We start from the raw sequence: 13,358 nt of genomic DNA, 5'->3' as shown, positions 1-13,358 counted from the left end.
TGCTGCAACCTGCTAGATGCTGGATGTCAGAACAACTCAAATCTAAAGTTAAACACTAAAGTTATCTGGCTAATGATAACAGTGTATTATTTCTGTCTAACACTGGGAAGGCTTAGTGTTGATTTCAGAATCACATCCTCATCAGTCCTAATGTCCCAGTGTTTCTCTTGCTTCCTCAGGCCTGATTCAACTTGCGGCCTAATTAAAAAAAAAAAAAAAGCTTTCTTTAATCATATTGCATGTTACAACACGGAGAAACTGACATAAATTGTGCATGACTGGAGTTCCCAAATGCATAATAAGAAGGACAGAGTTTTGGGGTAGGCAAATTGGGAGGGTGTCAGGGGATGATTGTAGGCTTAGTGTGAAAAATTCCTGTCCCCTAAGAAGGAGACTGATGTTTAGTTGAGAAGTCTTCTCAAGTATGCTGTATGACCGAGTGTATTCCTGCCCATTACACTGCTGTAGTAATGTTCATACTGTTGATAGGCTGGTGCAACTGAGAATCTATGCACTCTCTGTGTTTGTGTGAGTAATGTATATGTACATATGTTCCTGTGTGGGTGTATGTGACACAGTCAACCTAGAAAGGAAGTGTCAAGTGACCTTTTACTCAAATTGATTTTCTTTTGCTGTCTGTCTGGAGATTAAAGTATGTTATTGAAGAATTGTCCACTTTATTAGGAACATGTGTACACAGTGAATAGGATCATGCAAAAACAAGTTAGGGGCTTCAAGAAATTTTACATCAAACATTAAAAATAGAGAAAAAAATTGATTATTATGACTTTAATGTGGTATGGTTATTGCTGCCAGCTTGTTTGAGCATTTTAGAAACTGGTAATACATTTTCCAGAGTTAAGGGATTTTCCACATGTCTTTAGTAACTCAAATAACCAATCATAACAACTATGGTGACATTACAAAGCTTAAAATGAAAACACAAAAATACCCAGGGTGACAAAAATTACCCTTATTTATTACTGAATCTCTTGATCAGTGTCTCGAAGAGAGTTTATGCAATCTTCTTCTGCCAAATGATGTTTTAAACAATATACTGTATAAAAGGTACATCATTTACATATACTGTACATGCTGACATTATGCAGCATTTTTTATTATGCCCTTTGAAATGCATCCTCTAACAAATCAGGTAAAACATTAAGTAAAGATGTCACTCCCCAATTACCCCCCTCCTGCCCCCAATCTATGCATACAGTAATTGGAAAAAGCCTAGATCTTGATTGATCTAAGTAACCACCTGTAAAAACATACATTTGTCTTACAGTTAAGTATAACTGGATTAGTTTGCAAATGAACCTGCCTGTAATAAGGCACACATAGGATCTGATTAAGGGCCAATCTTTGAATAGTTTTTTTTGGCTGCTAAACATAATTTTTGGTATTTCTCCTTTACTGCCAGTTTAAACTCTTTTGTTTTGTCTATGACGCTAACTGTGATGAACTGTTGTGATGAGCAGTCACTTTTTATTTAAGAATATTTAAGAACTCCTCTAACTAAAGTATAACCCTCAGAAACTTTTAGCAGCATATACGCTTACATGCATGCTTGTGTACTGGTGGGACATGTACGTGCCTGGTTTGAATTTTTATTGTATGCTTCCCAGGTAATTAAAATTAAATCCAAACTGTGTTCTCACTAAAATTCTTTATTTTATAACTGAACTGGGATTTGAAAAAAAAAAGTAAAACCGTTAGAACCAACGAAACTCAGGAGCAGTTTACAGCACACCCTCTTTTTATTCTCTCTCTCTCTCTCTCTCTCTCTCTCTGTCACTTTTCTAAACTGGTGCCCAATTTGAATAAGACCTCTTTCTGCGCCCAGCGCACACAGGGGATGCAAGCTGTGCAAAAGACCAGCAAACCAACAGCAAGCCGCTTCTAAGCCTGGGTCATTGTGAGGAGTTAAGGCGCTGCAATAAGAGAACAAGTTAAAAGGACAGAAATAATTTGGTGAGTTCCTGTTAGTTGACTTGCAGACATCTTTTTTTTCAGGAATTATATTCAGCATTTATTTTAATACTTACATTTACATCATATTTAGTTATCTGCAGTATTAAAATGCATCTTGCATTTTATTATTTTCTGGTTGTATTGATGTCACTTGGTCAATTTTTGCCAGAATTGACAAGTTTTAATAAGTATTGATAAAGAAAATAATATTTTATGTGTTACTGCTGCATTATTTGTTTGTCAGTAGGTTTTTTCCTTAGTTTCTCCATGCATGGTTTTAGAATATAATTTGTAATAAAAAACCTTTTATAAAAACTATGTTGCACCAGTTTAGACAGTAAATGTACTGTAATGAAAGATAACTTTTTTTTATTACCTTTCCTTCATTTGATAAAGTATTTGGTTTATTGCATTTTGCATATGTGTAAAGCCTATACCTTGAGCCTTAGTCAACACACCACGCCAGTCAAATAGAATTTCACCACGGTTCAAAATCTAATTAATGTCACATTCAAAATGTTTTCACATTTAAAATCATTTAAAGAATATTTTTTGGCAAACCCTACAAGTATGTATTCATTATGCACAAATTTTAAATATGATATGAACAGGATTCTAAAAACCCTGATTTTCTCATTTACATAGATTTAAAATTTTCGAATTTAACATGTCACTGTAAATGGTCCTGAAGCTGGCTGGTCACCGGCTGGTGTGTGTGCGTGAGTGTGTGTGTGTGTGTGTGTGTGTGTGTGCGTGCGTGAATGTTGACAGTGTTCTGAACATGTTGGTCTCCTGAGGCGTTTTTTTTGGGTGAGGGCCTCCTCTGGAACACAACGAGGTGTTTACTTACGGGCCTCAGTCCATGCGCAAACAGACCTCTGCTTATTGGTCTTTACCTGATGGGAAAAGAACACACCACGCCGTGTGAATGAAGACACTGTAGAGTAGCTCAACCCCTTGCTCCTCCCCAACCCAATGAGCTCTGTATACAAGCCCAGACGCGAAAGTAGCATTTTTTGAACTGTGAGTGGGACGTTCATTAGAAGTGGAGCGATTTGACACAGTCAGCATATATCACATAGCTGGCCATAGCATTTTCTGACTAGATGCTTCGAAAGGCTTATAGCCTAAAACCATGTCCAGTAGGCAAATCAGTCATGAAGCTGAGATTTGATTCTTTATATGCAAACAAAGTACAGCCATCTCCAGAATGTGTTGTTTAACAGTGGTGTTCATTCTTCAGATTAAATACATATGCTGTCTGCTTTCTTTGACTAATCATAATGCATGAAAAACATCATTCTCGTGCAGCTGTTGTTTTCATGGCATGGTAAATTCCCTTCTGATTAGTTGAAATTTCCATCTGTTGCTCAGCCCAAGTTTAGACTGAAGTAAGTAGCCTAATGAATGCTGTTTAAAAATATTTAAATATATATTTGGTTATCTCATCATTTCTGTTAATGACAGAACATTAACAACTGCTCACACCTTCAGGCTGCACCTGTAAGCCAGTCGGTAAGAAAGCTGGCTAGCCTACTGAAGGTTATCGCAAATAATCTCTGACTAAAGTGAAAAGTGAGCCCTGAAGTCCCAAAGGGTGTGGATCTCAGAGAATGTGTTTCCTTTATAAGCCAGGTGTGAGGCGTTGACCTGGATTTCCATATTAATTGGAACATTTTGCTAGAACTCGTGAGAAAAAAATGATCTTTTACACAAATGTACATTCCCTTTTTGGCTCCAGGTCAGCTGTCAACAAGTGCGTACATAAAGTGCATAACTTAATTCTGTAATTTTTACCTAATTCATATAAGTTACTAAATAATGTGCTTTAATTTAAACATTTGTGTACTAAGCTGGAATGTGCTATATGCAGTGCTGAATTTAGTTTAAGACAACATGAAGTTTGTTTTAATGTAAATTGAATAGATTTTTTTTAATCCCTTAAAGAAAAAGTGATACAAATCAAGGAAATTTCTATAGGACCCTGGCATCAGGGTGTAATAGTCGATTTAGATTCTATTGGCCCTTCTCCAGCAAACACCAGCCTCTTCCGGTACCATTAGAAGTCTGAGACAGAAAGCTCCGTGAGGATCCTGCCAAAAGGAAAGCTGCTTGGTGCATTTAAAAGAGCTTTATTCAGGCAAAAGCTGAGCTATAGCCAGGCGGTCAGTTTTGAACAGAGAAGCCATTATCTCTTAGTAGATTATGCTTTCTAACTTAAATGGAAGTGATAATACATTTTCCTAATGATAATGCAGATATGCATATACCATAATTAAAAATCAATCCAACAGTCTTTCATCTTTTAAATAGACATGAGCTACAATATGCCAATTTGCATACATTTAAGCATTTAACATGCGTGATTGTGCATGAATACATTTTTTTAAAGCTGTGTATTTCATCTTTTGTGTTAACCAACAGAAGAACCATGACTACTTTTCTTCTACTGTGTGCCTGCCTCTGTGTCTACTCTGCAACATTAACAATTGGACAAATAAATGGTGAGTTATGTTTTTTTTTTTTTTTTTACTTTGACATTGACTCTGGGTTATTTGAGATCATGCAGAGCTATTATTGCATGCCCTTGTGGACATTTATACTTTATCTCTATAGTATGTGTGATATAATACATTTCACAATTATCTGATTTATTTTATCATATAAAAAAGAGTCACTGGGCTGTTACAAAGAAATGTGACTTACTGTATGTTGTACTTCACTGTAGTTGATTGTGTTCAATGAACCTCTCTTTCCAGATGAGGACAGTAACCTTAGTGTTAGCATCCCTATTGAGCAGCCGCTACGCCCCCTGCTAGGCGGGAAGGTGGTCATCCCCTGTTATTTTCAGGACAACACAGTTCATGACCCTGGAGCCCCTACGATTGCTCCCCTATCACAACGCATCAAGTGGAGCTACATTAATAAAGGCAAAATAAGCCTTATCCTGGTGGCGCTTGGGGGAACAAAACATATTGAACCAGACTATTTGGACCGGTTGACCATGGTGAACTATCCCTCAGTACCTACAGATGCCACCATAGAGATCTCAGAGCTGCGCTCCAGTGATTCTGGGACATACCGATGTGAAGTCATACAGGACACAGAGGACAACTATGACTCAGTGGAGATGCAGGTTCAAGGTAATACTCTAGATATCTCACAGTAAGTAAAATGTTATATTATATCCAAGCCTGATGGTAACACCACAAATACTGTATACTGTATACTGTTGTAAAACAACCATACAACAACCATTTTCTCCATAAACAATCTACATATATGAATCTTTATGTCTCTATTTAAATCCCTAAATAACGTTTTTGTCTTTACTTTACATGGCCTCTAATTTTTTCTAAAATTGCCTCCGTCTTTTACAGGGATTGTATTCCACTACAGGGCCATAACCAGCCGCTATACCCTGACATTTGAAATGGCAAAGGCAGCGTGCATCCAGAACAGTGCTGTTATTGCTACCCCTGAACAGCTACAAGCTGCTTACGATGACGGGTTTCACCAGTGTGATGCGGGCTGGCTGTCAGATCGAACTGTCAGGTACAGTGTGTCTGTTTTGCAAAGGTTTTGTTGGCTTTGTGGTTGCAGTTTTGCCATAAAGAGAATAACTTCTCACAAAAGATAATTTGTAAGTAAATAAAAGATTAAACATCATAAATGTTAGCATTAATAAGTAATTACAAGCTCAAACACTATTAATTCATTAATGTTTTTATTAATGTTTAATGTCATTGTACCTTTATAAATGACAGCAAATTTGGTTTAATTTACTGTTTTGTCTTTAATAATTAATTATTTTATTCCCTAATTAATTCATTAATTCATTATTTTATTCATTATTTTATTCATTATTTTATTCATTATTATTATTATTATTATTATTATTATTATTATTATTATTATTATTATTATTATTTACATCTGTTTAAAATTTGTATCTGTTGCCATTATATGGGCAGATCGTTTTTTGGAGGGAAGGTCTTTTTCAATTAGTTTGCTAAAATATTATGAAACCTAAGTGTAATGGCTCTTTCTTCCAAAAAAGTTTTCTGACACTATTGCTTTAGCTATTTTGGACACTATATTCCTCAGGTATCCCATTCATGAGCCCAGGGAGCCTTGCTATGGAGACAAGGAAAAATTTCCAGGTGTACGAACATATGGCATCAGAGATGATAATGAGACCTACGATGTGTACTGCTTCGCAGAGAAGATGTCTGGTAATAAAGGCATATTTATTAGACGTGTTTAAAAAGCTCTTAATCCATTACTTGTTTTTTCATTTTACAATTTTAATCATGTAATCTTTAGGCAGAGTCTTCTACTCCATGTCCATGACAAAGTTTACGTTTTCTGAGGCATCTGAACAGTGTGGGAAGCTTGGCGCCCAGTTGGCCACCACAGGGCAAATTTACTTGGCCTGGAAAAATGGAATGGATGTGTGCAATGCTGGCTGGCTAGCAGATGGGAGTGTGAGATATCCTATCAACATTGCCCGTCCTCAATGTGGCGGAGGTCTTCTGGGTGTACGGACTGTGTACCGTTTTCCAAACCAGACAGGTTTCCCCGACCCAGAAACCCACTATGATGCCATCTGTTACGAGGGTAAGTGCATTGGTCATACCAAACATAAAATTGTATTAACATTGAACCCTGAAAAAAAACACCACTGCAAATAATGAATGTCTTTCTGTCTTTCTTTTAGGAGAGGATAAAATACCCAGTCCCTACTCTCCAGTACCTGATGTACACGTGACCACAGACTTCTACTCCCCAGTAACTGACACTTACATGACCACAGACTTGTATTCCCAAGTGCCTTATATTTCCATGACCACAGATGCTGACTTTAGCGTGGGCACTGACACCTCCAGTCCAATCGCTTATCATGAAAGTGATACCACTGAGGGTGGTGAACTTCGGGGAGTGTTTGTAACTCATGCGCCCTGGGTTACCACCATGGTTCCATCTACTTCCTTTCTTCCTACCGTAGAAGAGACTGTTGATCAGGAAATCATCGTTGTAGATAAAGCTCAGCCTAAACTGGGCCATGAGGTACCAAGAGATAATGTCAGCATTGGTGAGTGGGCACAAGTGGCTGAAATGCAAAACTTATTTGCAAGAACCCTATGATGAATCTAGTCCATTCTCAGAATAGTGTCCCATTAGTGGGCCTATAAACTTTGTTTTAGCTTGGGAGGTATCTATACATTATTAGAATATTTAAAAAATGTTCAATTCTTTTTAAGACTGAGTAATCACTATAAAATCAACAGTGTACTTCTCTTAACATACAGCAGTTACTGAGTAATTATTGAATAGTTTTAGTAGTTAATAGATGTAATGAAACTATTGAGTAATGTCTGTACTCATTTATTCATGCTTATTTCCTGCATAAATACATATGAGCTATGAAACAGAGCTGTAACTTGCTACCCATTAACTTATGATTGCAAGAGGCGGTCAATTACTGCCTAAGCCAGAATGCCACCCTGGCCTCACCAGATAAGCTGTATGCAGCCTGGAGTCAGGGCTTTCCGCTATGCAGTTCAGATGCCACAACTCAGCTGTGGTGTAAATGAAACAGGAATTCACACCATTTATGATAACACTGACCAGACTAGATTCCCAGATCCTTCCTCCAGATATGATGCTTACTGTGTTGAGGTATTAAATGCAGATCACATCACTTTAAAAACGTAAGAAAAGGACATAGATCAACACTTAAAAAACTATTCTATCCCAGCACAGCAAGACTGATGTGTTACTACATTATGTTGAAAGTTATGATCTTCAGCTCCTCCTCTTGTCTTTCCAGAATCTGTGGCAGAAAGTGTTAATGAATCTGTCAGTGGGTTACCCAGTGGCGATGTATATGACAGTGGCTCAACCAGTGCTGAAGGTTCCAGCAGTGGGTCTCCCAGTGGCTATGTACCTGGCAGTGGCTCAACCAGTGCTGAAGGCTCCAGCAGTGGGTCCCCCAGCGGAGATGTATCTAGCAGTGGCATTGACAGTGCTGAAGGCCCCATCGTTGTTTCTGTCAGTAGAGATGTGTCTAGCAGTGTCCTTCCCAGTGCAGAAGGTTCCAGCAGTGGAGATGTATATGGCATTAGCCTTGACGCTACTGAAGGTTCCACCAGTGAACATGGATCAAGCGATAGCCTTTTCAATCCTAAAGGTTCTACTAGTGGCTTCCCTAGTGGTGAAGTGTCAGGTAGCACAATCTCCAGTGGGAGTGTATCTGGGTCTGGTGATCATGGCTCAGGCATCATTGTCATCCTCAAGGAAAGTGTAGACATGCAGTCAGCAGAGGGATCTGCCATAGAAGGCTCTCAAGAGGCAAAAGAAGAGATTGCAATATTTTCTGGCACAGAAATGGAATCTGGAGACCTTAGTGGGGACCACTCAGGATCAGGTGATGTGTCTGGATCTGGACAGTATAGCAGTGGGTCTGGTGGTCTGCTATCTGGCAGTGGGGAAACGATTACCTTGGTTGATGATTTAATGACCTATATGGCCTCTCCACGACCAACAACAGAGCAGGAATTTGTTGGAGGACAGCCAGAGATTAGTGGCTTCAGTGGGATACCCAGTAGTGACATCACAAGTGGCACTGAACTCAGTGGCATGCCAACTAGTAATATCATTAGCGGCTCTGGATCCATTGGCATGTCTAGCGGTGACACCACGAGTGGTTCTGGGTTTAGCGGAGTGCACACTGGTGATATCCTAAGCGGCTCTGGATTTAGCGAAGCACCCAGTAGGGATATCCTGAGTGAGCCAGGATTGAGTGGCGTGTCCAGTGGTGATGCCATAAGTGCCCCTGGATTAATTGATCCTTTACACGGAGAGGTTATAATGGGATTAAAACCTGTCCATTCTACAACTACGATAACTTCCATCAACAGTACAACGCCCAGTCCCTTGACATTGCATCTTACACCAGCTACCATGGAACAGCCCACTGTCACTGAGGGTAAAAACAGTCACTTATTGTTCAAATTTTAGGTAGAGTAGGTTTTAGGTATAGAGTTAAAAATGAAAATTACAGGCCATGCTAGCTATAACCACTCCATGGCTTGAACTACTACCCTCCATCCGATATAAATTTTGGCTAGCCTCATAATTTTCAGCATCCAAGAATAAGCACTAAATAATTCAAACCTATTTGATATTTTTGCAGCACGGGGATGTAAGGATGACTGGGTGGAATTTGAAGGCAACTGCTATATCCACTTCAGTGAAAGAAAGAACTGGACAAATGCTGAACAGCACTGCAGAGAGCTAAACTCTCATCTGCTTAGCATCACTTCCAAGCAAGAGCAAATATTTGTTCAGAGTAAGTATGGGATCGTTGTAGTTGAGCTAATCTATGAAAGGTTGATTGTTTTAGTTCTCATTATGAATTCAATTTAAAACCTATTTAGGTCACATTTGGAATTACCAGTGGATTGGACTCACCGACAGAGGCCAGCCAAACGAGTTCCACTGGACAGACGGGAGCCCTTTGGTAAAGAAACAATTAATTAATAACTTGTCAATAACTTTGATGACAAAAAGACTTTGATACAAAGTGAAATTTAAGCGCACTATAAATATCTGTTTCTAATTGATTGTCACCTTGTCAACAGGAATTTGTAAACTGGAGCCCGATCCACCCAGAATTTTACAATGCTGTAGAACACTGTGTAGCAATGGCTGGCCGTGAGTCTGGCCTGTGGAGTGCTGAAACTTGTAGCTACAATCTGCCCTTCACTTGCAAAATTAGATTTGGTAAGTACACCATGAAGACAATTGAATTTTGCCACTAATTTGGTGTGTAAACAGGTTTATGCTAGACCTTGTGCTTTATTGTTAGTATATACTACTGCCCTTTGGTATTACATAACTAAGTACTAAAAAGCAAAAATAGTTACACATATATAAAGTGTAACCAAAATGCTGGTTAGAAATTGTTCATTGGCCAAAGTCTTGATTGTATAGCTTAATCATTTTATAAGCCTTTAATGTTGTAGAAGCAGCCCATAAGAATTTGGGCTTTAATCTTTCCGATTCCCTTAACCAGTCGAATGCACCACACCCCCGGAGGTCGAAAATGCCAGGATGTTAGGAAACAGCGGGGAGCACTACCCAGTCAACTCCATCATCCGCTACCAGTGTGACCCGGGCTTTACACAGCGGCACCATTCTGTGATACGCTGCATGCCAGACGGCCACTGGGAAGAGCCAAAAGTAGAATGTGTACAAAGTGAGTAAAAAGTTTCCAGACACAGTCTGAGTACTGAATTTGATTACTGCATTTTATGCTTTAAGCAAATAAACCATGCATTCCTGTTTTTATGACAAGTAAGTTGATGGGTTTAATTCACTCAGAATTCCTTATTCATTGCATTATCTACCTATCATTCGTTCAATCATCATCATGTATACCACTTTATCCTGTATACGGGGGGTCAATCCATCGCAGGGCACACACACATACACACTCTCATTCTCACACTATGGGCAATTTGGGAACATCAATCAGCCTAATCTGCATGTCTTTGGACTGTGGCATGAAATTAGAGTACCTAGAGGAAATCCACCAAGTACAGGGAGAACGTGAAAACTCCAAGCACACAGACAGGACGAATTCGAACCTGGAACCTGGAGGTGTAAGGCAACAGTGCTGAACACTAAGCCACCATTCTGCCAGATAGTCTAGCAGGGGTGGACAAATCATAAAATTAGTTTTATTACACTTTACCTAGACTGAGGTAAATTTCCCAGGTTTCCCTCCCTCATTGTTCCTTAAGCGCTTCCTTACTCTGGAGATATATATGGCACTAGCCTTGACAGTACTGAAGGTTCCAGCAGTGGCTTTATATAGCCTGCATCTGGATATTCATGCAACATCCTTTCACTTTGTTCTCCCTGGAACATGATAATTAGGTTTGTTCTTTGATGAAACAGATGTATGTGACACAAGGCACTTGTGGTGGACACTTTAAACAACTAATTGCTAAAATTTGAAACTTAGGAACTTGGGCGCTCAGTTTGGTCTCTTCATTCCAAATCTGTTAGCAAGACCACCAGCCGAATTAATGCTCTAATGTGCTTCTCAATCTCGTGATTTGGTGCTCAGAATCCTAACTGCCCAGGCAAAAAATGTAACTTAATATAATATAATTAAATAAGGCAAGGTATATAGCGAGTTAACTGCAGTGATACAGACACAACCATGTACATATTTATGTGGGAAGTCGACTTAGACAAGTCATGGTGCTTTTCAAAAAAATGTGTCTGAGGGAATATAGCCTGTTTGTGTCCTCTCTAAAATATCAAGGTAAGCTTTTCTCTTCACATCACACATAAAAGTATAGTACTTGATTTTAACGACACTTTTTCTCTGAATGTGTTTTTCTAATAGCTGCCAGTATGTTGTGTATGCATGAGAGTTATTTGACAACTTGATACTAAATTTTATTTTGATCAGTTTTGTCATTCGTTTAGACATACACTGCCAATTCTGGAAATATTGTACAGTATACCATCCATACATTAAGAAAAACTGTTCTGTGTGTGCAGGTAGGGTTAACATTTTCACTTCACATTTAACCCTGTCATGTTTTATTTTCTGCATTATTTTCTTGCATTATAGATCTTACAACATACAGACATAAAAGATCCCTCAAGCGGCATTCCAAAGCGGTCAGCAGACGAACATGAAGAAAGGTCCTCTGAACAGGACACAAGGCACTTCAAATAATCTAGAGGACTGTTGTTAGTGAAAAGCATCTCTGCACAAGTCTTATTTGCCCGAACGAAATCCAGTAGCCTCGGTAACAGGGTCCACTTTATACAATGATGCACAATACATTCTGTTCTGTAGTCTGCCTGGCTGATTTATTTCGAGTGTTACTCAGTGCCTTGCCGTTGGGGAAAAAGAAGAAGGAACAAATTTTTGGAGTGAGATTTAAAGGAAAGAATATTTTCCCACCATTAAGCGTTTTTATTCCTTATACAATCCAATGTTTAACCCAAAAGTTAACCCCCTAAAATCCCAGTTTTTTTTTTTTTTTAGTTATTCAGACTTGAGCATATTATTCAATAACTTTTTGGAATTATTCAGTAATTACAGATAAACTAATTTGAGAGTCATGTAGTTATAAGAGTGAAGAAGGGGAGTGGACCAGACAATGGGTTAAAAAACAAAACAAAAAATGAAGAAATAATAATAATAAAAAAGCCGGAATTATAAAAAAAAAAATAATAATAATTTTTTTCAGTAACAGGCTGAATATTTTGCCCAGAAACAAACTGCTTGTAAAGTATTCTTTATGCTCAATGGTGACTCCATTGGTCACTTTATTCTTCCTGTTTTGCATCATTTTCATCTTTCTTTTTATGAGAGTGAGTAAAAGAGAAAGAGAGTGAGTGATTGTAGGGAGGGCAAAAGAGTAACATATAAAAAACAAGACAAAAGGCTTCAGTGACTACAGCTGAATATATAATATATATATAAACTCAAACATATTTAAAATTATTTCTGCAAACATTTTTTCCTTATTTTGTCTTTATATTTTAGTCCTTTGTTTATACGTTTAGCTTCATCACAGAAAGTGGTGAAAGTGAGACTGTGAAAGATAAAAACATCCATTTCATTTCTGTTGCTGTTCACCGGAAATTGAAAAAAAAAAATCATGATATAATTTAACTGCAATGAAACTTTATTTATTAAGGACTAAAAGCCTGAAGCACATTTAATTGCCTTTTCATTTATCAAAGCTAGTCCCCGTATGAAGCAATGCTTATATTACAGAGAAACAGAGGGTTGCTAATTGCATAGATCTGCCTGCCGGAAAAAAAAAAAAAAAAAAACAGTTCTGATGCTGATAATGGAAGATGGCACCATAAATATTAACATGTTCACATGCGAAAATTTAACTGGGTAACCCAGAGCCATCTTTGTAAGGGAAGCGATGATTATTGCACTGGTTTGTATTTTAATCATACGAAGTAATAGCCTACACTTTTATACGCCATTGTCTTGCTGTCAACTGTTACACTGAGCTCATAGCTGTCTGAGTGCCACACCTGTGTCCACTGAATAAACAGAGACTAAATATCTGTGTTTCCAGGCCTGTATTTAATTGTCGTTTCTGGTTTGTGTTGCTTTTTTAGAATCACTTAACTACTTACCCATTTCATGTAATAGCACATTAATTGTGTAATAACGCAGCTTTATAAACAGACGTTTTATAAATCTGTGTTTAAATGAGTATCATTACCTATAAAGAAAAATTCTGTAGAGCTCACTTGCACTCATTCATCCCTGTACAGTTTCTGCACAAACAGCCTATTTAGGTAAACAGATATATCTCCAGGAA

The 13,358-nt window shown here is 38.1% G+C and overlaps 1 protein-coding gene across 1 annotated transcript; it reads left to right on the top strand.

Moving 5' to 3' along the window:
* Positions 1-1,817: 1,817 nt before the first annotated feature.
* acanb (aggrecan b) lies at positions 1,818-13,096 on the top strand. The gene is made up of 13 exons (XM_053505180.1): positions 1,818-1,974; positions 4,399-4,478; positions 4,734-5,117; positions 5,355-5,529; positions 6,082-6,209; positions 6,301-6,594; positions 6,695-7,069; positions 7,808-8,965; positions 9,173-9,328; positions 9,417-9,499; positions 9,621-9,762; positions 10,055-10,237; positions 11,630-13,096. Exons 2-13 carry the CDS (start codon positions 4,406-4,408, stop codon positions 11,695-11,697), a joined length of 3,219 nt encoding a protein of 1,072 aa, XP_053361155.1. The 5' UTR covers positions 1,818-1,974; positions 4,399-4,405; the 3' UTR covers positions 11,698-13,096.
* The last annotated feature ends 262 nt before the right edge of the window (positions 13,097-13,358 follow it).

This window comes from Clarias gariepinus, chromosome 10, assembly GCF_024256425.1.
Source record: "Clarias gariepinus isolate MV-2021 ecotype Netherlands chromosome 10, CGAR_prim_01v2, whole genome shotgun sequence".
In the NCBI taxonomy this organism is placed as follows: domain Eukaryota; kingdom Metazoa; phylum Chordata; class Actinopteri; order Siluriformes; family Clariidae; genus Clarias; species Clarias gariepinus.
Note: the sequence above shows the minus strand (reverse complement) of the source record. Positions and strands in the feature narration are given on the sequence as shown.

Bases quoted from the DNA above. Each gene is read 5' to 3' on its own strand.
- acanb (XM_053505180.1), top strand. From the start codon at position 4,406: ATGACTACTTTTCTTCTACTGTGTGCCTGCCTCTGTGTCTACTCTGCA. The intron at 5,118-5,354 runs GTAATACTCTAG...CGTCTTTTACAG, and splicing joins AGTGGAGATGCAGGTTCAAG to GGATTGTATTCCACTACAGG. The intron at 6,210-6,300 runs GTAATAAAGGCA...TGTAATCTTTAG, and splicing joins CTTCGCAGAGAAGATGTCTG to GCAGAGTCTTCTACTCCATG.